The 24408-nt window shown below is 49.9% G+C and overlaps 2 protein-coding genes across 3 annotated transcripts in view; one reads left to right on the top strand and one right to left on the bottom strand.

Moving 5' to 3' along the window:
• Window positions 1–64: 64 nt before the first annotated feature.
• spidr (scaffold protein involved in DNA repair) lies at window positions 65–23519 on the bottom strand. Of its 2 annotated transcripts, XM_062481179.1 has the most exons (20): window positions 23339–23519; window positions 22998–23153; window positions 22738–22798; window positions 22356–22562; window positions 21585–21718; window positions 18457–18689; window positions 17988–18082; window positions 15902–16124; window positions 12079–12289; window positions 11751–11983; window positions 6887–7051; window positions 4085–4172; window positions 3779–3919; window positions 3501–3560; window positions 2855–3056; window positions 2434–2625; window positions 1258–1351; window positions 1047–1158; window positions 699–752; window positions 65–486 (listed from the first exon to the last, which is right to left on the bottom strand). In XM_062481179.1, exons 1-20 carry the CDS (start codon window positions 23354–23356, stop codon window positions 301–303), a joined length of 2865 nt encoding a protein of 954 aa, XP_062337163.1. In that variant the 5' UTR covers window positions 23357–23519; the 3' UTR covers window positions 65–300. The 2 variants fall into 2 exon arrangements, 1 of the variants encoding a protein (XP_062337163.1); XR_009932401.1 differs by lacking the exons at window positions 65–486; window positions 699–752 and having other exon boundaries at window positions 1113–1158; window positions 2782–3056.
• LOC134036303 (coiled-coil domain-containing protein 178) overlaps window positions 21587–24408 on the top strand; it is a 45655-nt gene continuing 42833 nt past the window's right edge. The window contains exon 1 of the mRNA XM_062481182.1: window positions 21587–21709. The gene's annotated coding sequence lies outside the window, so the exon portion shown is untranslated. The remainder of the gene's footprint in view (window positions 21710–24408) is intronic.

Raw genomic sequence — 24408 nt, 5'->3', positions numbered from 1 at the left:
TTGTGTTATGTCATAAGGAAAGATATTGTCTCATTGGAAGAGAAGAAAAGAACTGATATTCAAAACACAACTGTATTTTATTGTGACTAGCTATGCCATTCAGTTGTCTTTAAAATGCACTGGGAGGTAGACTTCCAACAAACACAAGACTTTAACATGTATTTACACCAAAAGGGGCATATCCTGCTAGTCACCTCAGTTGAGCACATAGATAGTTTGATGCATGAGCTTTAAACTTGTAGAAATAGGGCAGCCAAGCTTTTTCACTGAGCTTGCGGCTGTAAATGAGGCCTGCAGTGACTAACTCTCAGGGTTAGGCTGAGGCCACAGATTTATTTCACTGGGCCCCATCACGCTGCCAATCTCAGCTAGGCAGATTTCTTCTAGACCAATCCAAAGGGCAGGTTTCCTGGTGACGACACGGACGTAGGCAGTGAGGGGCCCCACCTCCTTCCCTAGAACATTCTCGACCTCGTAACCTGGGAACTGAAGCAGATGGGAGGGTCACTACCTGAGCATGAAAAATACCTGGTTGTTATTCTGGGCCAGTGCATGGGTGTATCAAGAGCCTTCTGGGAGATTATCATCTAGCAACCAATAGCACTGGCAAAATATTATGGCTACGGTGTGCATTGAATGCATGTTTACTACAGTGTAATGTAAGGTGCATAGTTGACAAAGTTTGCTTGTCAGCTCACCTCAGTGTCACTTTTTGCAGAGTTTAGGAGGCTCACAATAGTGGATTGTTGTAGCTAAAAAAGAAAAGTAAAAGAGAGAAATAGTAACCACCTGGGTGATGACAAACCCCTGCAGAACACCACTCGTAGTACATCTGAGCCCAGCATGGCTGACCTATCTAAACCACACACCTGCTGCTTATCCTTACAATGGCTTGGTTGAACCATCATGTCTACTGAACTGAACTTGACTGCAACTATAAAATCAGGTTCATGATTTGATTGATCAAGTCATTTGCAATAAGCACATTATTGGGGTGCGTTCAAAGCTAAATCATGAGGACACTAACAATAAGAGCTGCATCTCACCTTAATTTTCACAGTACAGTCACTTAGTGAAGAACTTATGAATGCTTCAAGCTGCATCTTAATGGTTGGCTGGTCCACTGTCGAATCACAGGACGAGCAATGGAAGGCTTGACTGGAGAATGACAAGCGCAGGTCATTTTCGATTGCAGATGACATGACTTTATCCTTATTTACAAGCAAATTGGTAACTGAGGGTGGTCTGTGCACGTACGTTTTATTCGGAGCAATCTCCAAACGGTCACTTAGACAACTGCTGCATACTGGCCAGGAGTAAGCTGTGTCCTCATCCACACCAACTATTACGCCTGTCCAAAACAAACATACCAAAAACTAAAGACAAAATAAAAAAAAACACAGTAGGTAAAGTTGAAATAGGTGCCACAAGGCATTAAATGCATAGCTGCTTAAATTGAAAAAAGAGGAAACAAGATTGATAAATGTTAAGACGCATTTCGTAGAACATGGGCTATATTAGACTGGACCTCTGTACATGTTTATCAGCGGTGACAAAGATAGCAAGTGTTGACTCCCTCTGCTAAACGGAGCGTTTATCCTGAAGACCAAAGACAGCCTCATACACATATAGCACCTTCTGTTAGATAAAAAAAAAAGTGATAAAATACTCTGTCTTCCGGTCTTTTATTTCACACATGCACGCTCCCAGCTCAGAGAGAGTGTGAATAGTAATTTTTTGTTTGTCATATCATTATAACAGCTGCTCAAACATGTGGGGTCGATTGGTCATGAACCCCAAGGCTTGCAACAGCAAGACTGTTGCCCTTTGCAGCAACACAAGACCAATGTAGATGACATCTCTTACCTCCACATCTGCATACTGTAACACAGTCAAGATAGTGAACAGAACATGACAGCAATGTAACAGATTAAGGAGGAGTACATTTGGCTACTGTTTGACTGAGAACCCACTTGAACATTTAGGTCTATTATCTTAATAGTATTTCACATTTGGCCTGATCATGAATATCCCACAGCAGAGTAGACTGGATAAATCCAATACAAAATGACACTACTAAACAGATTGTATTGCTTTCAGACTGCCTGACAAATGACTAAGCATTGACACCACTGAGGTCTTCCAAATTTCCATATGTTAATTATTTACTTTGAATCCAATAAAAAAAAGAATACTACAATTCCCCAGCTCTGGAAGAGTGTCTGGAGTCCAAAGGATGACCTGAGACTGAGTGACTGACAGAAAACACTGCCTTTGCAGAACCACAGAACATTTTGCTGAGCATTCAGAACAAAACGGCAGAGCCACAGATCCCAAAACAATACAAATACAAACATGGTTGTGTTTAAGGCAAACCAACAACGACCGGACAAACCAGCGGGGCGAGGTGAGGGACAGACAGCAAATACTGACCAGACAGGCTGCAGAGAGAGTTGGCTGTGGTTTCAGGGCCCAAGGGATCCAGCCTTATGGGCCGTGGCAGGGAGTAGGCCTGGTTGGGGGCCTGTGTTAGGAACAGGGAGCTCTCTGTGTTGTCTGTGTTGCACACAGCCTCCACAGGGCTCTGGAGCTGCACAACCGACTGTTCCACACACAGAATGACACCTGGGCGTTGAGAGATCACAACGTATTAGATCAAAAGATATACAGGTACTTTATTCATCTCCTTTCGGAAACGATAAAAGGTCAAAACCAGCTATACACCAGGATACACAGCTATGTACACACATAACTGTGTATGGAATTATACAATTATTTAACCTTGCATGACTACAACTATGTACAGGAATTAGAGTTGAGTTGGAACAGCGCCACAGCATCAAGGGCTCCGTACCGTTCTCCAGGACTGCGTCGCTGACGGCCAGGTGGCAGGCTCCAGGGGCGAGCAGAGCCTGGGCGACAGGAGGGGCCAGCAGGCAGGAGGGCCTCAGGCACAGAGCCAGCGTCCGTCTGCCTCCACCGCCTGGGGCGTCGGCACCCTGCAGGCTGGGGTCAGTCACCGCCAGCCAGGCCTCGGCCCGGCCCACGTCAGCGTTCTGGGAGCGCAGAGAGTGAGGGTGTGTGTGGGGTGGGGGTGTGTGTGGGGTGGGGGTGTGTGTGGGGTGGGGGTGTGTGTGGGGTGGGGGTGTGTGTGGGGTGGGGGTGTGTGTGTGTGTGTGTGGGGGGGGGGGGGGTTTGATCGTGTCACAAACACTGATTAACGACCAATCATTGAGGTAACGCGTATCATCAACAGTGACATGAAAGGCAGAGGAACAGTAGGAAAAAGGGACTGTGTGTGTGTGTGTGAGTGTGTCAAAGTCCAGAGCTGTGTTCTGAGCTCTTATCTCAGCAGGGTCAAAGTGTAAAGGTTTCATTGATCGTGTCGGAGGACGCCCTGTGCCCTGATCCGCTGGTTCAGCCTGCCTTATCAGTCTCCCTGCTCCCAACCCCCCCCCCCCCCCCCCCCCCCCCCCCCCAGCGTGTTGTCAGGTGATTACCTGTGTTCTCTTGTACACAGCGGTGGCGGTGAAGCTGACACGGAGGCCTTCATGCTCGTTCTGGAACAAGAAAATATATAAGAAAACCTGATGGGATTTAAATGGGAGTAGAGAAGCACAAAGAGACTCCAAACAATCTCTAATCAGAAGGATTGAAAGTTCTTGTGTATGCGAGAGAGACAGTGAGAGAGACCAAAAGAAAAAGAGAAAGGGGGGATGGAATGAAAATCCAAACATGCACGAAGGGTGACTTCATGCTTCACTCCCCCCCCCGTTACCTGGAGGATGTGTCGTAGTGTGTGTCTTGCGGGGGTGCAGTAGAGGGGGGACACGGCCTGGCCCTCGATGGGCTCCACGGAGCCTTCCTGGCCTGACAGCAGGTAACAGAAGCTGGGGGCTGGACCCGCGGACCTGCAGTCCTGGAACCAGACACACATCGGCATTGACTAGCCGCTACAGCAACCATGTACTACAGTCAAGCTAACCCAGTTGTTCTAAAAGACCCTGGCCTGTGACGATACACTCATTGAGTCGCCTCTTCCTCGGAAGAAGAATCCTAAAGGTCAAAACACCTAGACACCTACTTTCTCAGGGCTGTGTGTGCTTCCATGCACTTTGATGGGCACTACTGGGGGCCACATACTGTCTATTAGGTTGAATAGTCTGGGGCACCTTGATTGTGGGAGATAGAGAGGGGGGGGGGAGATAGAGAGAAAGAGATACAAAGAGAGAGGGAGAAAAAGAGCGAGGCAGAGAGAGAGAGGTGAGGGATTAGAGTGGTTTCACCCTCCTTCTCATCTCCATTCAATCACAAATCTGTTGAGACAAGAGGGGTTTTAGGATCAACAGAAACCATCCTGAGGCGGTTGAGACTGAGACACACACACACACACACACATTCTTCTAGGCCTCTTTGGCTCCATTACCAAATATCATTCATACACCTTGAGGCAGAGTGCAAATTATACAATGACAATCGGGGGGGGGGTCAACTTCTTCTCCAGGGCATCAAGTCATATTTACGATTACAGATAAGAACGGTATATAAATGTATCGACCCCCCCGACCTGTTGTTTTTACCTCTTTTGGGGGGATCCAAGTCTTAATTAGGGGGGGTCAAACCCTCCCCAAACCCCCCGTAATTCGAATCCTGCCTTGAGGCGTTGCACAGTATACAACCGACTACTGTACATCGCTATGCAATGTTTTCTCATAGACATTTTGCACATCCCCAAACCAACGAGATCTGCACACGTATATTTTGTTCACGGGCACACCCACGCGCTGACAATTTGTCAAAGAGCCTGTAATCTGGACGAGATTGTGGTACAGATATAGAGAGCTACGTGCTGAATGAAACTTCAGTTGATCTAATCCTTGGCGTGAAGACAGAGACGCAAGGATCGTAAATCACATTATATATATATACACTGCATACGTGTATAATGTCATCAATGTTTTTATATATAAAAAAAGACATGTATCACAAATATATATACAGTATCTCAAATATAATCCCAACTCAACTGTTGGCTCAGTTAATGTGGTCTGCTCTGTCTGGTGTGTGAGTGGGTGTGTTCGGTGTGTCTTCAGGAACCTGTCGGCCTGTCAGACCTGCTCCTAATCACAGGGTTAGTGTGTCAGAGAACCGGCTCTGCTGCTCCGGCAGGTCTGACGGGGCGCAGTGTGACGGGGCGCAGTGTGACGGGGCGCGGGTCTGACGGGGCGCAGTGTGATGGGGCGCGGGTCTGACGGGGCACAGTGTGACGGGCGCGGGTCTGACGGGGCGCAGTGTGACGGGCGCGGGTCTGACGGGGCACAGTGTGACGGGGCGCAGTGTGACAGGCACGGGTCTGACGGGGCGCAGTGTGACGGGCGCGGGTCTGACGGGGCACAGTGTGACGGGGCGCAGTGTGACAGGCACGGGTCTGACAGGGCGCAGTGTGACGGGCGCGGGTCTGACGGGGCGCAGTGTGATGGGGCGCGGGTCTGACAGGGCACAGTGTGACGGGGCGCAGTGTGACGGGCACGGGTCTGACGGGGCGCAGTGTGATGGGGCGCGGGTCTGACGGGGCACAGTGTGACGGGGCGCAGTGTGACAGGCACGGGTCTGACGGGGCGCAGTGTGACGGGCGCGGGTCTGACGGGGCACAGTGTGACGGGGCGCAGTGTGACAGGCACGGGTCTGACAGGGCGCAGTGTGACGGGCGCGGGTCTGACGGGGCGCAGTGTGATGGGGCGCGGGTCTGACAGGGCACAGTGTGACGGGGCGCAGTGTGACGGGCACGGGTCTGACGGGGCGCAGTGTGATGGGGCGCGGGTCTGACGGGGCGCAGTGTGACGGGGCGCAGGTCTGACAGGGCGCAGTGTGACAGGGCGCAGTGTGACGGGGCGCGGTGTGACGGGGCGCGGGTCTGACGGGGCGTAGTGTGACAGGGTGCAGTGTGACGGGGGCGCAGTGTGACGGGGCGCGGGTCTGACGGGGCGCAGTGTGACGGGGCGCAGTGTGACGGGGCGCAGTGTGACGGGGCGCGGGTCTGACGGGGCGCAGTGTGACGGGGCGCAGTGTGACGGGGCGCAGTGTGACGGTGCGCAGTGTGACGGGGCGCAGTGTGACGGTGCGCAGTGTGACGGGGCGCAGGTCTGGGCTGAAGTTACCTTACCACATGACAACCCCCCTCGGAGAAAAACGTCTGAATGAATCGTTCACCCCCCCCCACCCCCAAACTTAAATACTCAATTCTCGTGGTGTGCAGAGAGAGAGAGAACATTCCATCTCAGTACGCAGTGTTTCATGAGGGGGGTGATGGGACGCTGTAAGGTGACAGAAATGCTACGAGACGCACCCCCCAGGGTGTCCGCCAGGACAGGACGACTCCTGGCGATGTCCCCCTCGTAACCGCCCCCCCTCTCCAGAACGTCCTCACGCCCGGTTCCTCGAACTGTTTGTAATCTGAGCGGGGGGCGGCGCGGGGACGGCGTGCACATCTCCATATCGCTTTCCATGTCAACACTGGCCGGGGCCAGTGTTGACAAACATCCAGTTCTCGTCCCCCGTCATAAATACACAGCGCCGCTATGGAGACCAGCCGTTCAGAGGCCAGTGGAAAATCACCGTCTGTTGGTTAGCATGCGGAGAACCGTCACACCTGTTGTACTGGGCCTGGGCCCAGAAGGTTGGGAGCTGCCCGCGCTCCAGGGGTTGCTTTGGGTCCCCTTGCCGGCGTTTCACTTTAGTGGGCTAACACGTTTCAGGCTGGGTGACTAGCTAAGGGGAGCGCGATTACACAGCTCTGGCGTTTCACAGAACTCTAGGCCTAACGGTCTTGGTTGTAGGTGTTTCCATGCTAACTCAGAGCTGTGGGGGATCTCTCTCTCTCTCTCACCTCTCTCGAGTGACCCGCTGCACCACTTTGACATGTGTCAGCAGACAGGCTCGGCCCTGCCACCTCCTGCTGTACAGCTGGAGGTCCGGGGGGTCCCGCCGGGCCTGGGTCTGCAGCTGCACCACGCTGAACATGCCGTAGCTGTCCTGGACCAGCACGCACAGCCTGGGACACAACACAGGAAACACACATTCATACAGTTCATAGTAAACCGGAACCATTTAGAAAAAGGCATATTTCCTTTTCATGTAAAATAAATACAATTATAATGGTTTTGCAGTTTGAGTAAAAAGGCCTGGATTTATGAAAGGCCTGTATTGACAGATTGAAATGTTTCTGCTTGCTGTTTCTGCAGCTGTGGGAGGTTGTTGGAAGGGTGAACCTTTGACCTAGTGAGCTGTGATATGCTGCTCTGTGCCAAGCTCTGCCGCTCTCGGCAGCCGAGCAGGAGGAGGAGCGGGAGCTGCCTGTCTGCACAGCCCTTCAAGTCTGGACACAGCCTTTGTACTGTGCTAAGCTGCCAGCACCAAGTTCATGAGCCCCGCTTCTCCGAATCAGGGAGGGAGCAGGGGGGAAAGGGCTCTCTGCAGCTCACTCAGGAGAGGGGACAGGGGGGGAGGAGGATCAAATCAAATCAAATCAAATGTATTTGTATAGCCCTTTTTACACGCAAGCATGTCACAGAGGGCTTCACATATGCCCATAGAACTGCCCCTCAACCAACCTAAACCCTCAAGGAAGCTGGAGGAGGAGGAGGGGGGGGAGGGGGGGGAGGAGGGGGGGGGAGGGGAGGAGGAGGGGGGAGAAGGAGGGAGAAAGAGGGGAGGAGGAGGGGGGGAGGAGGAGGGGGGGGAAGGGAGGAGGAGGGGGGAGGGGAGGAGGGAGAAAGAGGGGAAGAGGAGGGGGGGGAGGAGGAGGGAGAAAGAGGGGAGGAGGGGGGGGGGGGGGGAGGAGGGGGAGGAGGGGGGAGAAGGAGGGAGAAAGAGGGGAGGAGGGGGGGGGGAGGAGAGGGGGGGAGAAGGAGGGAGAAAGAGGGGAGGAGGAGGAGGAGGGGGGGGGAGAAGGAGGGAGAAGGAGGGGAGGAGGAGGGGGGGGAGGGGGGTGGAGGATAGTGACACCCACAAGAAAGTTCAAGGCTAGCTGCGCACACGCAGACACTAGAAAGTTGTCCGTTTTTTCTCCCCCAACCCCCTGACAGAGCCGATAAACAGCTTGTGTAGGTAAACACAAGTCTGACCCAGGGTATTTCAAGGCATGCGAAAATATCTTACACTGGACCACTTAGCTTTTCTTTTGTTTTCATGGGAGTAGATCCATTGTTTATAGCTTGTCCTCAGGTAAACCCAGTACATCAAAAATCGCTTGATAAACCAAATAACAAACATTTGTAATTTACAGGAGAAGTGTTCATAGAAGTGTTCCTAAGGCAAACCTTGAAGGTGGCCTCCATGTCAGCTCATTGATCAAGAGACCGCCCCCCTCTGAACTTTAAAGCCATAAACATAAACAACTCCTGTCAATCAGGAGCCTACAGGCACAGCTAGGCTTGGTATAGACACCTCGTAGCACGAGCTACTGACTAGCAGGGAATTATCCAGGGTTACACAAGAAAGTAGCAAGTAATGTTTAGTTATAAACAAACAACAACTCCATGCAGACTAAGAGGGTAATGTTACATTGTTTACTGTGACAACAGCTAAATATAGTTGGACATATGCTTGCGACTCTCCTGTTACTGCCAACCGTGTCTTTGTGCTGCGGTGGTGAGGGTTGAGATTGTGACTGTGATGTTGATCTGTGGGATGTTTAGCAGTGACTAAGCATTCACACGCTCAGCCCTGACAGAGGAGTGCAGAGAACAACCCTCTGGTTCTCTTCCTGAGAAAAGCGGAGCTTGTTCCAACGCGAACGACCAAAGGGAAGGCAGATGGTGAGAAGGGGATACTGAAGGACAGTGGAGACAGGGGCGAGGGGCTTCTCTTGGCGATACCAGAGACACAAACAAGCATTCGGCCCCGGGCCCCGCCCCCGCCCTCCTCTTAGCCCCCCCAGCACTTCCTCCCGCGCTGGCCTCACCCCCTAAACCCCGCTGCCATTGGCCGGCTCCAGTCACAGGCTGATTTGAGGAATTTGTTTTTGAGAGCAATCACTGGAATTCTCAGCAACTCGGAGGTGCTTCCTGGAATTGCGATCTATCGAGCTTGTCCAAACACACGCACGCCTTCTCGCACACAGACACCCAGGCATGTGTGTGCGTGCACAAGCACACTCCCGGCCCGGCCCCCACAGAAAGCGAGCGACCTACACACCGAGAACCCAGCCGAGAGGCCTCATTGGCAGGGGGGGCATGTGGGTGGGATTCCTTCCTCTGTGCGTGCACCAATCACAGCGCGGAGAGTGATAAACACAGTTGTAACAGGATCCCTGAAGCACACCATGTCCCCTCTGCAGCAGGAAAATAGCCCGCCTGTCCTGTCTCCCTACACACAGTTCATCTTCTTGTTTATTCAATCTGAGAATTTACTGGAACTCGGCGGCTTTCTTTTGAGCACAAATGTGTTTTATTGGTCTCTCCCCTTGGACAGAGCAGTCTGTGACTTCAACAACTAGAGCAGTGATTAAGACCTGAAGTGGTCATGTGAGGGAGAGACTGGGAACAGGATATCAGAAGGGACTTGGAGGCACAAACTGGAGAGACTGAAGGGGGCTGGAGGGCTGGCCAGTTAGACCACTAGCACAACACAGCGGGCGAGGCTCTTACAGCCTCCAGGCTATCAACAAGTTAGGAAGGTTCTCACAGGAAGAATAGTAGCATAAAAACACAACAGGGAGAACAGCCACACCATGACAGAATGCAGTTACAGTCTGTTTAAATGTACTGTGCTGTTCTCATCTAAAAAAGCCACATTGAGGCCTATGTGGGGGCTTGGCCAAGACATCCAATCGAAATCGCCGGAAGTTGCGGTCACTTCCTGACCATCCCCTAAACCTGTTGGATCTGGTTGTGTGAAGGGAGGGAGAAGGGAGAGACCAGTGTTTCCCGTCTGAGGGAGGCGTTTGTTTACCGGCGGCGGGCCGCGTGGCAGGAGGGGGGGCGTCGGGTTACCGCCCATCGCCCACCCGCTCTGGTCCTCCTGTCAGCTGACCAGGACTGTCCTTGTCGCTACTCCCGACCACACCACCCCCCACCCTCCCCTCAATCCCATTACTCAGCTGAGGACAATAGTAACACTAAGAGCAGGCCCCAGCAGCTTGAGGTCAAGCACACGGGCCTCACATGTGGATGTAATGGACCACAAACCAGACCACTCCTCCACCCTTAGTTCCAGCAAACACTATTGGTATTCAGATTTCAGATGTATTTTTTCCCATTCCTTCATGATGTGAGTCTATTGTGGGACACAAAAAGGCCATCCGATGACATGGCAGCCGTCACCCTTTTGGAACCTTTCACCTTTGGTCAACCTCTTTGCACCCCCAGGCTGATTATGCAAACACCGTTTCAACTGCTTGATTAGTCGACTAAGCACTCCACCCCGTCCCAGAGTAGGTCATCCATCTCCACAGGTGGATCCTCATAGGCACATTGAGATGTGAACTGGGTTTAGTGTCAGCTTGAAGGGGGTGAGAAGGTTAGGGGCAGCTACATGTTAACACTGATGCTAATTGGATTATGTTGATGGATCATACACTTAAGAAAGTCAATGCAAGCAAGAATTGCTGGCCCAAGTTCAAAACATGACTTCTTTATTGTTAATGTAATAGTAATAAGTATGCAAATAAGATATTTCAGAATTCTATTTTCAATAGATAAGCATGTTTTCATTGTCAATCAAAGTGTTTGTGTGAAGATGGATAGACATCCATTTGATTTCTTTTGAAATTAGCCTGTGAGGTACAAAAAAACATTTGTTTCAAGGAAGGAACCATATGCTGCTAGCATAAACCCCTGCCTCCAGGCCTCAAACAGCCATTGATCATAACAGGTACAGTGTAAACTCCATCATCTCCCACAGACACAAGGCCTGCTCCTCTGGTCAGGGGACAAGCATGGGGCGCGCACCCGGACCTGCTACCCTCCAGGACATGGGGCGCGCACCCGGCCCTGCTACCCTCCAGGACATGGGGCGCGCACCCGGACCTGCTACCCTCCTGGACATGGGGCGCGCACCCGGACCTGCTACCCTCCAGGACATGGGGCGCGCACCCGGACCTGCTACCCTCCAGGACATGGGGCGCGCACCCGGACCTGCTACCCTCCTGGACATGGGGCGCGCACCCGGACCTGCTACCCTCCAGGACATGGGGCGCGCACCCGGCCCTGCTACCCTCCAGGACATGGGGCGCGCACCCGGACCTGCTACCCTCCAGGACATGGGGCGCGCACCCGGACCTGCTACCCTCCAGGACATGGGGCGCGCACCCGGACCTGGCCAGGCCTGGCCTGGTGCTGGGACCCTCCTCAGAGCTAACCAACACAACATGACTCATGCCTTTCCACACAACTGGCCCGCATCACTCACAGCACGCCTGGATTCAATTAGACGTGTTTGTGTCCTTTGTCAAGCAATGCCATCTGGCTGGATGCAGGGAGAGAGCTAGGTGGAGCCTGTTCTGCTAACAATAGCTAGAAACTAGGACACTCTGTGCCACCAAGGAGTGGCAGATGACCAATGAGCCGTGGGGAGGTGGAGCATACGGTTTCTGATACAGCCACTGGATGAGATACAGTTTGTCTAGCGAGAAGTGGACAGCCATGTTATTTCCCCTGCCATGACTAAATACACAGAAGGTCATTCGGTAATAAGCTACACTAAACTGAAAGTGAGTCAGGAGTGAGAGGGTGAGGGGGGTGTGCGCATACCTGCTGCTGGCGCTGGGCATGGCAGGGCGCGAGGGGGGTCTGCAGGGGGCCTTGGGCCTGAGTACGGCCGCGGGGAAGCGCTCCTGAAGGGGGCTGAGGTAGACCCTCTGGACCACCACCTCCACCTCCTGGCCCACTGAGCCAGCCGGGCCCAGGCCCTCGATGGCCTCCAGGAGGGAGTCACAGCCCACGCTTAGCCCCCGCCGGGAGCTCCCAGACTGGGGGCCAGCCACCTGGACACACGGGGGGACAGACGTGGTGTTAGTCTGTGGCCCATGAGAACCAGCGCTGTGTCAAGTGTGTGCGTGTTCCTGGGAGGGAAGTGGACCTGAGTGGCAGGAGCCTCTCCGTGGCGGGAGGCCTGGTTCATGTCCAGCAGACAGAAGGACCTGGTCAGAGAGTAGGAGCAGAGTCTCTCCACGGAGAGCAGGGCTCTGGGGACGCTCTGTCTGGCCTGTCCGGACTCAGACAAGAGCTTCTGGCTGAAATGGGTGTTGAGAATAGCAGTCATGTTGTCACCCTCCATAACCAGGCTTTGCCTGCGGAGAGAAGAACAGAGAAGAGGTCAGAGCAGTTTCGTAGAATTGCAATCACGGAGAGGGGGGGGGCATATATTTAACCATATGGAACCACAGTAATATGGTTATGGAAAACAAGTCAACGCTAACTGAGTATTCAGCGGAAGCTGTTCCTGATACAGGTTTTCGAACACTGGTGTGTGGAAAATGTTGTGTGGTGTTAGAGGGGTTATAGGAGGGTTGTAGACCATGGTTGAATGTCAGCATGTAGATAAGCAACCTCCGCCTTTCCTCCCCGCGTCTCGTCACCGCGTACCCTCCAGGGACAGGCACAACTAAGCCCCACGCTGAGTGGAAAACTGACAACGGATCAGTCACTACACAGAAAAAAGGTACATGTTCCACTTGAGTGGATTCCTATGCATGGTTCTCAGAGAAGGAACAGAGTCTGATGGAGAGTGTTCTCGACGCCGCCATCAGTCACCTTAGCGACGGGTGGTTGGCTGCCAACATTTTCCTTCCACTTCTAACCAACGACGCCAAAACTATAATTATTGCTTTGGTCTCACACACCAAACTGAAAATCGAAAACACCTGGATCCCATCCAAAATGAGAGGGAAAAAAACCAACAGCAAACCATTTCTTTCGAAAATCGGTAAAGAACTTTTCGAGGATGTGTTTGCACACCTGAGTGGTAACCTACCTGGCTGACTCCGGACGGTTTGATCTAGACAACTACGAGACAGCATTCTCCCCAATACTGAGAATCTCTCCCTTTATGACAGATGTTATCAGAAGATGACTATAGTAGCAATCTGAGAACTGGGGCTTTGGTGCGTGTACTTGTCACCGCGTGCCTCCGAATTTTGGAATGCCAGTGGAGGCAGTGTCAGGGTAAACTAGCGTGGTTCCAATATTATACTGTACATTTGCACGGTACAGTCAGAACAGACCCAATTCTCAGCGAGATGACATATGTTCCTTTCGGTAAAATACGCCCCCCCCCTGCTCCTCCATACTTTCTATTCATTCAATAACAACTGTCAACACTGAATCAGAGACTTTAAAAAAATGAAAACAATTATGATTCGGTTTCTGGGCTGTTATCTACGTGGGTCATCACACAGGAAGTGGTGTGGTACACATAGTACGATGTGTGTGTGTGTGTGTACAGGACAGGTACAGTAGAGGCCTGCTGACAGGAAGTGTGATGCAGGGGTGTTCAGGTGCCCGAGGGCAGCTGTCATCAGGTGGCTGGGTTAAGGAGTGGCCTGGCTGGGTGCTGTCGTCAGAGCGGGGGTGAGTCAGGACTCAGGCAGGTAATTCCGCCGAGGCCACAGCCCACTCAGCCAGAGGGAGGGGCCAGCCCACTCACCCAGAGGGAGGGGCCAGCCCACTCACCCAGAGGGAGGGGCCAGCCCACTCACCCAGAGGGAGGGGCCAGCCCACTCAGCCCAGGAGCATGGGGGAGGCAAGAGTTCACGTGTCACACAGGAAACTGATAACAAGTGGAATTTGACCAGACCTCCTCCACCTTATATGCTGGATTCCGGGTTTTTCCACTTAAGTTAACTTGTTAGTGTGTTTTTTTATGAATTCCAAGAGGTTTAGAATGAGGTCCATTTGAAAAAAGTTGACCATACATTTAAGGCCATAGTTCATAAACTTCAAGGAAAACTAACAAAAGTGGCTGGCAATAAGCATATGTGGTTGAAATTCATAAAAAACTAAACTTGACGACTTATGCAAAAAGGGTACTTTGAAAACTGCGGGGGTCCACTTTACTACGCTAGCTGTGGTAAACAAAAAAAAACATACACACACAGTGTGAATAGCTGCTCCAGTGCTAAAGCAGAGCAGCATGTGTTTTCAATCCTGTCTCCTGGCTTCTTCCACTCTGTTCCCAAATGCTCCAGAAAATAATCCCAGTGTGTTCTTTCCCGGTTTGCTGGAAATGACCTCACTACTGCCAGGAAGAGGAATGTGGAGCATTCCCAGGAGCAGCTGGTGACGTCAGCAGGCTGAGCAGGCCCCTGTACTTCCCCAGCCTGGATATTCCAGCGTACCCCCCCTCCCCCCCTCCCTTACACACACAGCTGGAGTCAGACACGGCTAACTCCCTCTCCCCTCCACAACAAGCTCAACGCACGCCCCTCTGCCTAGCATGTGCAGCAGCTGGCACTGGGACAGGGTCGACAGGGTCTCACACAGACTCTGGAGCTGAGGCTGACTGGTAGCAGGCTGCGACTGGGACTGGACCTAGGACTGAGACTGAACTGGCAGTGGTACTAGGGCTGGATCTAGGACTGAGACTGAACTGGCAGTGGTACTAGGGCTGGATCTAGGACTGCAACTGACTGGCAGTGGTACTAGGGCTGGATCTAGGACTGCAACTGACTGGCAGTGGTACTAGGGCTGGATCTAGGACTGCAACTGACTGGCAGTGGTACTAGGGCTGGATCTAGGACCGGGACAAAGGCTGAGATAGGGCCTAGTACAACTTTATAACAAACAAATAGGTAGGGCTAAATAGGCTGTACAAAAATTATAATCAAAGAAAGCATAGAACTCCTTTGGGCTCTAGGTGGAGAACTCCTTTGGGCTCTACGTGGGGTAGATAAACTCATTTGGGCTCTAGGTGGGGTAGATAAACTCATTTGGGCTATAGGTGGGGTAGATAAACTCATTTGGGCTATAGGTGGGGTAGATAAACTCATTTGGGCTATAGGTGGGGTAGATAAACTCATTTGGGCTCTAGGTGGGGTAGATAAACTCATTTGGGCTATAGGTGGGGTAGATAAACTCATTTGGGCTATAGGTGGGGTAGATAAACTCATTTGGGCTATAGGTGGGGTAGATAAACTCATTTGGGCTCTACGTGGGGTAGATAAACTCATTTGGGCTATAGGTGGGGTAGATAAACTCATTTGGGCTATAGGTGGGGTAGATAAACTCATTTGGGCTATAGGTGGGGTAGATAAACTCATTTGGGCTCTACGTGGGGTAGATAAACTCATTTGGGCTATAGGTGGGGTAGATAAACTCATTTGGGCTATAGGTGGGGTAGATAAACTCATTTGGGCTATAGGTGGGGTAGATAAACTCATTTGGGCTCTAGGTGGGGTAGATAAACTCATTTGGGCTATAGGTGGGGTAGATAAACTCATTTGGGCTATAGGTGGGGTAGATAAACTCATTTGGGCTATAGGTGGGGTAGATAAACTCATTTGTGCTATAGGTGGGGTAGATAAACTCATTTGGGCTATAGGTGGGGTAGATAAACTCATTTGGGCTCTAAGTGGGGTAGATAAACTCATTTGGGCTATAGGTGGGGTAGATAAACTCATTTGGGCTATAGGTGGGGTAGATAAACTCATTTGGGCTATAGGTGGGGTAGATAAACTCATTTGGGCTCTAGGTGGGGTAGATAAACTCATTTGGGCTATAGGTGGGGTAGATAAACTCATTTGGGCTCTACGTGGGGTAGATAAACTCATTTGGGCTATAGGTGGGGTAGATAAACTCATTTGGGCTATAGGTGGGGTAGATAAAGAAAACAGACTGATCTCTCAACCTGATCAGAAAGCTAGCTGCCAAACCGTCCTGTTCGCCATGCGGACACCCTCTCTCACCACGGTGGGTAGACGTGGACGACATCTCCGGGCGCAGGCACCAGCTGGGCGGCCGTTTCCCTGCTGAAGAGCACCAGGAGCCGGCCTGGGGAGGTGGAGGGGGGGTCCTGGGGGTGCTGGCCAGGCAGGGCTTCTTGATGCTGGTGCTCACACAGGGCCAGCTGCATGCAGCTCTCCTCTCGGACACACAGCACCTCCAACAGCAGCACGCCAGGCCTGTCCACTGAAGGAAACAGGAACAACAGCCAGCGTGTGTGTGTGTGTTTGTGTGGCCAATTGAGGGACTTGTAGAACTTAGGCTTAACTGTCTATCCCTATGGACCTTGATGCAACATGGAGGTTACCCATCAGTTAACTCTAGTGTTCCAGATCTTTAACTTTGACTGACAGGGTCACTGACTGAGTGTCTGACGGTGTGAATTCAAGTTTGTATAAGCAGCCAGTGACTTGGCTGAATACCAGCGAGCGTATAACTGGCTATAGGCTATGAGAGATATGAATCACAATACCTATGAAATTCAGTTCAAACAATGCAGCCCTATGAGTGAGTATGTGACAATTGCTAATGGCCTCTGGGTGTGTTTCACCTCACATGCGCACACTGATGGGAACTGTTTAAACACGTTTCTGCCTGAATGTGTGTTTTTGATCCTGAAGTTATTGGACAGACAGGGCCTTTTGTGCAGTGCTTAACCCTTGTGTTATCTTCGGGTCATTCTGACCCATCAGTCATTGTGACCCACCGTCGTATTGCGACAAATTTACCTCATACAAAAACAAAGTGAAGCATTTTCTTTTAACTGTCGGGCTGTCTCAGACCCCCCACATTGGAATGGTTAAAAGAAAATTATTTTTATTTGTTTTTGTATTGGGTAAAATTGGGTAAACACAACAATGGTTCGTTATGAACCTTTGGGTCATGTGACCCGAAGGCAGCACGAGGGTTAACAGGACATTCTCAACCGTAATACTGTAACTCAACTGACTGAAGAGGAACAGACTGCGAGATGAAACGGCATCGGGAAACACTCCCACCGCGGGCAGGACGAACAGGTGTTTTATGACGGCTCTCACCAGTTGTGTAAGAGAGTTATCCATAACATGTTTATGCGAATGATAAGATTAGGAGAGAGCCAGAGACAACAACACCCCGTCTCTCGGTGCCGTGTTTGTTTATCAACAATGTCGTCTCTCGCATCGCTAAACGGTGGGCTGTTTAGCAACCGCTCCAACGTTTACGGGGGCGAGGACGGGACAAAAGGCTCAATTTGTAAATAGAAAATTGTCAGAATTCATCTGGGGAGTGTCTTTGTTCAGTAAAAGAAAAAAGGTTTTACTGAACGTGGAGGGGCCCCCACAAAGCCACCAACCATGACCTCAAATGAAAATAAAACCAGGCCAGGCTGGTTATCATCCTGACAAGAACCAACCTCGCTCTGCCTGAGTGTGACTGAAGCATCCGCTGACCCCTAAACAGCAGGAGGAGCAACGTGACTGTTCCGACTTTGTTTCCACAATCAACCGTCACCTTTTGCAAAGCGCGCTTCCGCCTAATCGCCCAGACCCCTTTTACACCCGACGCGTGCTGCTGGCGTAGCGTGGAAAGGAAAAGACGAAAAACAAGCGAGCGAGCACGCGACTTCCTGTCACCTACTTACTGCCCTGAGATCACTGCCACGCCGACCAACGAGCATTTCCTTGATGCGCCCTCGAACTCCCCAACCACAGATCTGAGCAACAAATCAAATCTGGTCTCATCTTAGAGTGTCACGCCTGGCGTCTGATCTGAACAGACAGCGGCTGCTGTACGTGGGGACTTGTGATGTGGAGAGAGAGAGAGCGGCGTGCACTGTGTGTGTGTGTTACCTGTCGTTCCTGTGGAGATGGACTGTGTGTGTGTGTTACCTGTCGTTCCTGTGGAGATGGACTGTGTGTGTGTGTGTTACCTGTCGTTCCTGTGGAGATGGACTGTGTGTGTGTGTGTTACCTGTTGTTCCTGTGGAGATGGACTGTGTGTTACCTGTCGTTCCTGTGGAGATGGACTGTGTGTTACCTGTCGTTCCTGTGGAGATGGACTGTGTGTTACCTGTCGTTCCTGTGGAGATGGACTGGTGTCTCCAGAAGCTGATGGCAGATCTCTGTCTGCACTGTAATCGGTTAAGCCTCTCGGCCAGACCTCCACTGGGGACAAACAAACACGTCGGGGGTCAAACGCGGCAAGTTGACGGCTCTGCGCCTGGCGGCGAGGTGACTGAACTGCGGAGGAGGTCTGGGTCTGATCTGAGGGTCTTTCACAGTGACGGGGTGACATTTAGCGCCCCCGCGATGCTCCCAGGTGCCCTTTTGATCAGCAAAACTGCCGTGGAAACATCACTCCCTCCGAACCAGCAGACGAGAGGGGAGGTGAAGCAATCAGCAACACCCTCTCACTACCAGCACCTCTCCCCCCCTGCCTCCTCCCCAACCTTCTCTCCCACAAAGTCCCCTCAACATACTCATGTACTGACATAGATTACACGTGTTGTTTCTTTAACACACTTAAAAGTGGTCTTCACCTCTGGAACTTCCTTCTCTTCTTGCTGGAGTCTTCTGGGGTCTTGGAGTGCGCGTGGCCCTGTTTCAGAGGCGTCTGCAGCATGGCCTGAGCTGCCCTGACCCAGTCACTGGCTGACCTCTCGCTGGCCCTCCCCGTTGGGAGCGCGCGGCCCTCAGACAGGCTGGGGGTCCTGCCGTGGGCCGCCGCGCTCTCTCCCTCTGAGGCGTAGTCCGAGATCTCTGTGTCTGTCACCTGCGTTGGGGGCGGGGGGGCACACCCAGGAACACTTACACACTCAAACGCGGCGATAGACAGGAGCTCATTGTAACTTGGGTTGTTTATATGGGCTTTGCAATTTAGAGCTATTCAACAACTCTTTCTTCTTTAAGTGTGTCACACGTTAAACAAAACAAATTGTAATATTCAAATATATTATATAATTATGTCATTTGTTTTATATTTAAAAAAACATGACTTGTTAGCTCTATCCTTATTGCTCGACAATATTGCAGTTAGTGATACAAAAGAACAAGATGCACCAACACTACTTTTTATAGGCTTCCGTCTCCTCAGAGTACACCTGAGAATACCAGTTCCCATGGAAAAATCCAACGGAGAGACAGGTTTTGTGTTTTTTTTGGGACTGTCATGTGCAGACAAGACTAGCATACCAGGCCGTCAGCCTACGCGCTCTCTTATTTGAATCAACTTGACCTTGCTGGGCAGGATGCCAGCCGACGTCACACTCTAACTAGCTACAGAGAGAGGAACACTATGTTCCTGGCCTATGCTCAAAAATGTGTTCACCCGGCACTGAAAGCATTGTAAGTACACAGTTTTCTGGCATCACTGAGTCTGCTCCGCTTAGCAATCTTTCGCTGGACAAACGGTAGTAAATATCTGTTTATAGCCCCTGCAGGCCCAGATGTGGCTCAAGTTAGGAACCCGTTTGGCTGCCTGGGTCGTGCCTCTCGGAGGTGGATCTAACGCTGTCCGGGAAACAGATCGTGTCCTTCCCGGCCTTGAAACACCAGGTCCCCAACGCTACACCTCTAACAATAACCAAGAGCTCTGACATGACTGGGTGGAGTGAGTCAGCCTGTGTATACTACTGCTTTATTTTAAGTCATTACTCTCGGCCTGCGATAGAGATCCTCCACACAATATCCTGTTTGATCCAGTTTGAGTTGGTGTTGGCAGGAAGTTACAAGTTGGTGTTATTTTCTTTTGGTTTCTTTTTTTGGAGAATCAAAAACTGCCCACTTATCCGAGGCAATCCAAAGAGAGAAATGAGCCGTCATGGAATGAAGAGGGGCCACTGACTCGAGTGGAAACCGCTCAAAATGAAACATTTGCAATCAAGTGTTTCAATTAGGCCTACGTAATTGCAATCATCGCATACATTCTCGAAAAAAAGTGTCCTCGTGTTGCTGCATACATAGTTACTAATACGTAATCAGACTTTTTGCGTATTTTCTCAAAATACATGATCAGAACATAACAGATAGCATTGACGATTAACTAGACCAAACAAGTATTTGTCATATAGGCCACTGATGTCCTCACAGCAATAAAAAAAGGATTCTAAGCACATTTGTGCTTTCACAAGACTTCTCCTAAGAGGGGCCTCAAACCACAAACCTCCAGTTGGGTGAACTTGGATCCCCTGCGACCCCTGCTCGGCTGATAGCGCCACATGAAAGTGTGACAGGAGGAAATAGCAGGGTCTGGGGGCCTGATGACTATCAACTTGACGCTTCCTTTCTGCAGTAGCTTTCCTCTCAGCGCTCGACATTTGAGGCCCATGTTATCGCACCAGAAACCATGACTCCAACCCTTCATCTCCGGTACGAGCGAGGCTCAACGAGGCTCCTTTGGCAGCAGTGAAGTCGTGTTTTAGCGTCTCCCAAGTTCAGAGTTCAAACCTCCCCTTCCTGAGTGAAACTCTCCCAGAGTCCCCGGTTTTTCTGATGAAAACAGTGCACGTGTTAACTGATCAGCTGAGTGGTGCAGCAGCGGGCTTGGAGCAGCACTGTATATGCTCTACATTTACATTTACATTTAGTCATTTAGCAGACGCTCTTATCCAGAGCGACTTACAGTAAGTACAGGGACATTCTCCCCGAGGCAAGTAGGGTGAAGTGCCTTGCCCAAGGACACAACGTCATTTGGCATGGCCGGGAATCGAACTGGCAACCTTCAGATTACTAGCCCGACTCCCTAACCGCTCAGCCACCTGACTCCCCATGCTCTATGACAGGAGCCCTCCTTCTGTTAACCCACAGCAAACGAGGAACTTTACAAACAATAGAGGTAGAAACACTACTCCTTGAACACATTCTCCCCATGCCTGAGCCAGCCTTCGACAAACACTGCTACACAACCCCTGTCAAGTCACATCATGCGAGCCTCCTTTCCTTGTCCCTGTAGACTGACCATGGAACACCGGCAGACATTAGGCCGGTTAAGCGCAGCTAGGTACAACAACCAAATAAGAAACGTGACAAGAAGCGGGGCGCATTCAAGGATGCTTTTGGTGGGGCGGGTTGCTGGTTAGTAGTGCAGGGTTCCATCTCTCTACATCAGACAGCAGCACACCACATCTCTTCCCCTCAACTTTATCACCGGCGCCAGTGGAACAAGACCTGAGCTCAGATCCTGCACTGTGTTCATTGACATGCACTTTACACTGTGTGTTACTTCAAATCAGGCCTGTCTCCAGCTGTGAGAACATACTCAACAGATTCAATACTCCACCTAGTGGTAATTCATGTAAAGATACAATAACAGCCAGCTACAGCACAGTGGCGCACAGATAAGACCGCCTCGCTTAGCGGTCAGGTATTGTCCAGCACCGAGTGGCCCTGCTGAGGCCTGAAGGACATGGAGCTTGACCCTGCTAATACACTCAAACTGGAAGTAGAGGGATAGGAAACACAGTGTCAACAGTATGGACAGCTTTGACAGGCTTAATGCAAAGAAACAACACAAGGGAATTTGTGGTATACAGCACAACCTAGTGTCCTACAATATAGCACTGTGTACATACTGGAGGACTAGCCAGTCTGTTTGGTCTTTTGGGTCAAAGGTGAAACAATGTTTGGTATTGACACAGGTATGTTTGTCTGTGACAAAAGAACTACTCACGTCTGTGGGGTTTGAGGTTTCTTTTGGATGTTCATCACAGGACCCAGACGCACAGTCAGAAATCTCTCCCTCTGTTTTCTCTTCATCTTCAGATTCACTTGGCTCACTGTCCCAGTCTATGGAAGGTAGGTCATCTAAAAAGGATTGGTTTAAACTAGTCATGTTTGCTCTGTTGATCAATAACAGTTATTAGTTGATAGAATGCTAATACGCAGACTACCCAGAAGTCTTTCACAGTAGAGCCCGACCGATAAAGGATTTTTAAGACCTATATTGATACAAATATTTGGTGATTTAAAATTCCGATATTCCGATATATCGGCCGATATATAAAATAAAAATAAATCCAGAAACGCGTAACAAAACATAAACAGATTTCCCTAAGACTCTGCCCGACTCTGGCTGGATCAGCTGGTTGTAGGGTTTGTGGTTCTAAACACGAGTGTTGCCAACAGGGACATTGTAGAGTGCCCTCTGGTGGCCAAACTAAGCAACGCCAACACTCATAACATGGTTGAAGGGTGTTTCATCCGGGGTTTTTTATCATTTTTTTATCGGCCATTATAAATGCCGATACCGATAGTAAAAGGCCTAATATCGGCCGATAATATCGGTCGGGCTCTAATTCACAGCCTAATCAAACAAGCCTTAAACCTAATCATGCCAACTAGAGACGATTTCTCCCACGAAGATACCTCCTCGCTAACAAATCGTAGTCTACGTTGACCCCACAGTGAAGACAGTATCAGTGCACTAGCTGTAGGTATTTACCTGCCCCAGTGCTGAGCATGCGTAGCGCTCTGCTGTAGGACTGGATGGGGGCTGTTGTCCTGGCTGGTCTCTGAGGACAGAGACAGGGCTCCTTCCTCACCAGGCTGGGGGTTGGCTGCTGGGTTTCACTGTCTGACTGCTCACTTTCACTGGAGCTCCATGTAATGTGCACCGGCTCCTCGTCACACCCGGCTTTGCCGGGCAGCACTGGACACACAAGAGTAGTCTGTCATTCCCTAATGTCTCATCAGTCAGTGGAGAAAAGAGTATTTGGATGTGTGGTTGTGTTTCGAAGATAGCTTTATCAGTATTAAATACATGAATAGCTAAATGAATATGGATAGGAGCCGCTGGAATTATCAGGACTTCCTCAACTGTTTACCATGGCTGGACTGTGTAGCCAACTGTCTCACAGCTGACTTCTTTCCAGACGACCAAAGATTCTAGTATAAAAAGATAATGCAGTTAGTAAAGTCCTTTTGTCTTGAACAGTCAAACTGACAAAAGGATGCACAGGGAGATGTGAATTAAGGGGGTATAACAAGTAAATTGGTGAAGAATGATGAATAGCAACAATAGTAGGCTGAGCCCTACAAACCATTAGCCTCAATGTGCAGTTAATTGCAAATTATATTTATTGACCTTTATAACTGGAGTGTCCAAAAAACTGTCTCCGCATTTCTCCCAGGACTTGGAGACAGAACTAGCCGAGGTGGACGTCTCTCTTCCCACTGTCTTGCTTCCATTTATATCATCCGGAAAAAAGATTAACTTTATGTCCTTGGAGTACCTTTTGCGCTGAAAAATAATTCACAATGTATAATAAATGTGTAATTTACAGAGATTGGTGAAGGCTGATTACTTAGGTACACTGGGCTGGAGAGACATGGCATTGGCTGGACTCACAGCCCGGCACAACGTTATAAAAAGATAGCTACTGTAGCGAAGTTGATCGTACATAAACAAAAAAGCTAAAAACATACCTTTCCAACAAAAGCCATGGTAGCACACTAAATACAATAATAATACAGCACATGTGTATAGCAGTGAGTAATGTGCTAGGATCTTTTTTAACTACACCTTTGTATCTTAACTTGCTAACAAAACAGGAAAACCTGCAAGAACTTCAGCTCAAGCGGTGGCGCGTTGAGGCAGCTGACGTCAGAATCATTGAGGTATCTAATTTCCGGTTGATTGCGTCAAACCTTTTCAAAATAAGAGTTACGATACGCTTTTTTTCTTTCAATGTGAAAAGTCAAAATGTTTTGTAAAATACACAGAATACAGCTACAATAACATTGACATGATAAATAAATAAACAGTAATTACAATCAAATAAAAATAGTAAAGAACTTTTGGGTTCAATAAGTAAGGCTGAAAAACTAGATATTTTGCTCACACAGGGGGAGCAGAATCAGTATATTTTAGTATTGGTACATGTAACAGTACACAGCTATGCAAGACATTTTTCTAATGACAAAAAGACGTGTCTGGACTTTCAATTACTGAGGCTGTGAAAACTAACAAACCCATTATTATGGAGGTAAAAATATTTGAACATTCGTTTTCCAATGCATCAATTCTCTAGGCCCCAGTCGTTATTAGTGGCATGAGGTCTGAGGAAATATTTCCTCAAATAAGCATATTTTATTAATCGTTTTATTAATCAAAAATAATCCACAAGCCATGCCTTTATTCTGAAAGCGAATTTGCAAAGCCAGAAATGCTGCGGAAGATAATCGAGCCCAGTTTCACGGGTACTACGCATTCTCTGAGCTTTGGGGAAATGTAGTAAGTTGCCAACAAGTCCAACTGTGCGTTTGTGGTGCTCTTATACATATATTGCTGTCATTTTTTGTACTTCTAATAATTAATCTTAATCCTAAATCACTACTAAGTATGAATATAAAGTCATTCATCTTCTTCAAGGTCAATTCCCTTATGTAACTAACTGCGTAATTGAAACACTATTTGACTCAACGGTGAAAGATTTTATTACAGCAAATCCATTCAAATCTAAACAGCTGTCAAATAGCAGGTTAAACATACAAAA

This window comes from Osmerus eperlanus, chromosome 16, assembly GCF_963692335.1.
Source record: "Osmerus eperlanus chromosome 16, fOsmEpe2.1, whole genome shotgun sequence".
In the NCBI taxonomy this organism is placed as follows: Eukaryota; Metazoa; Chordata; class Actinopteri; order Osmeriformes; family Osmeridae; genus Osmerus; species Osmerus eperlanus.
This window is presented reverse-complemented; position numbering and strand designations above follow the sequence as displayed.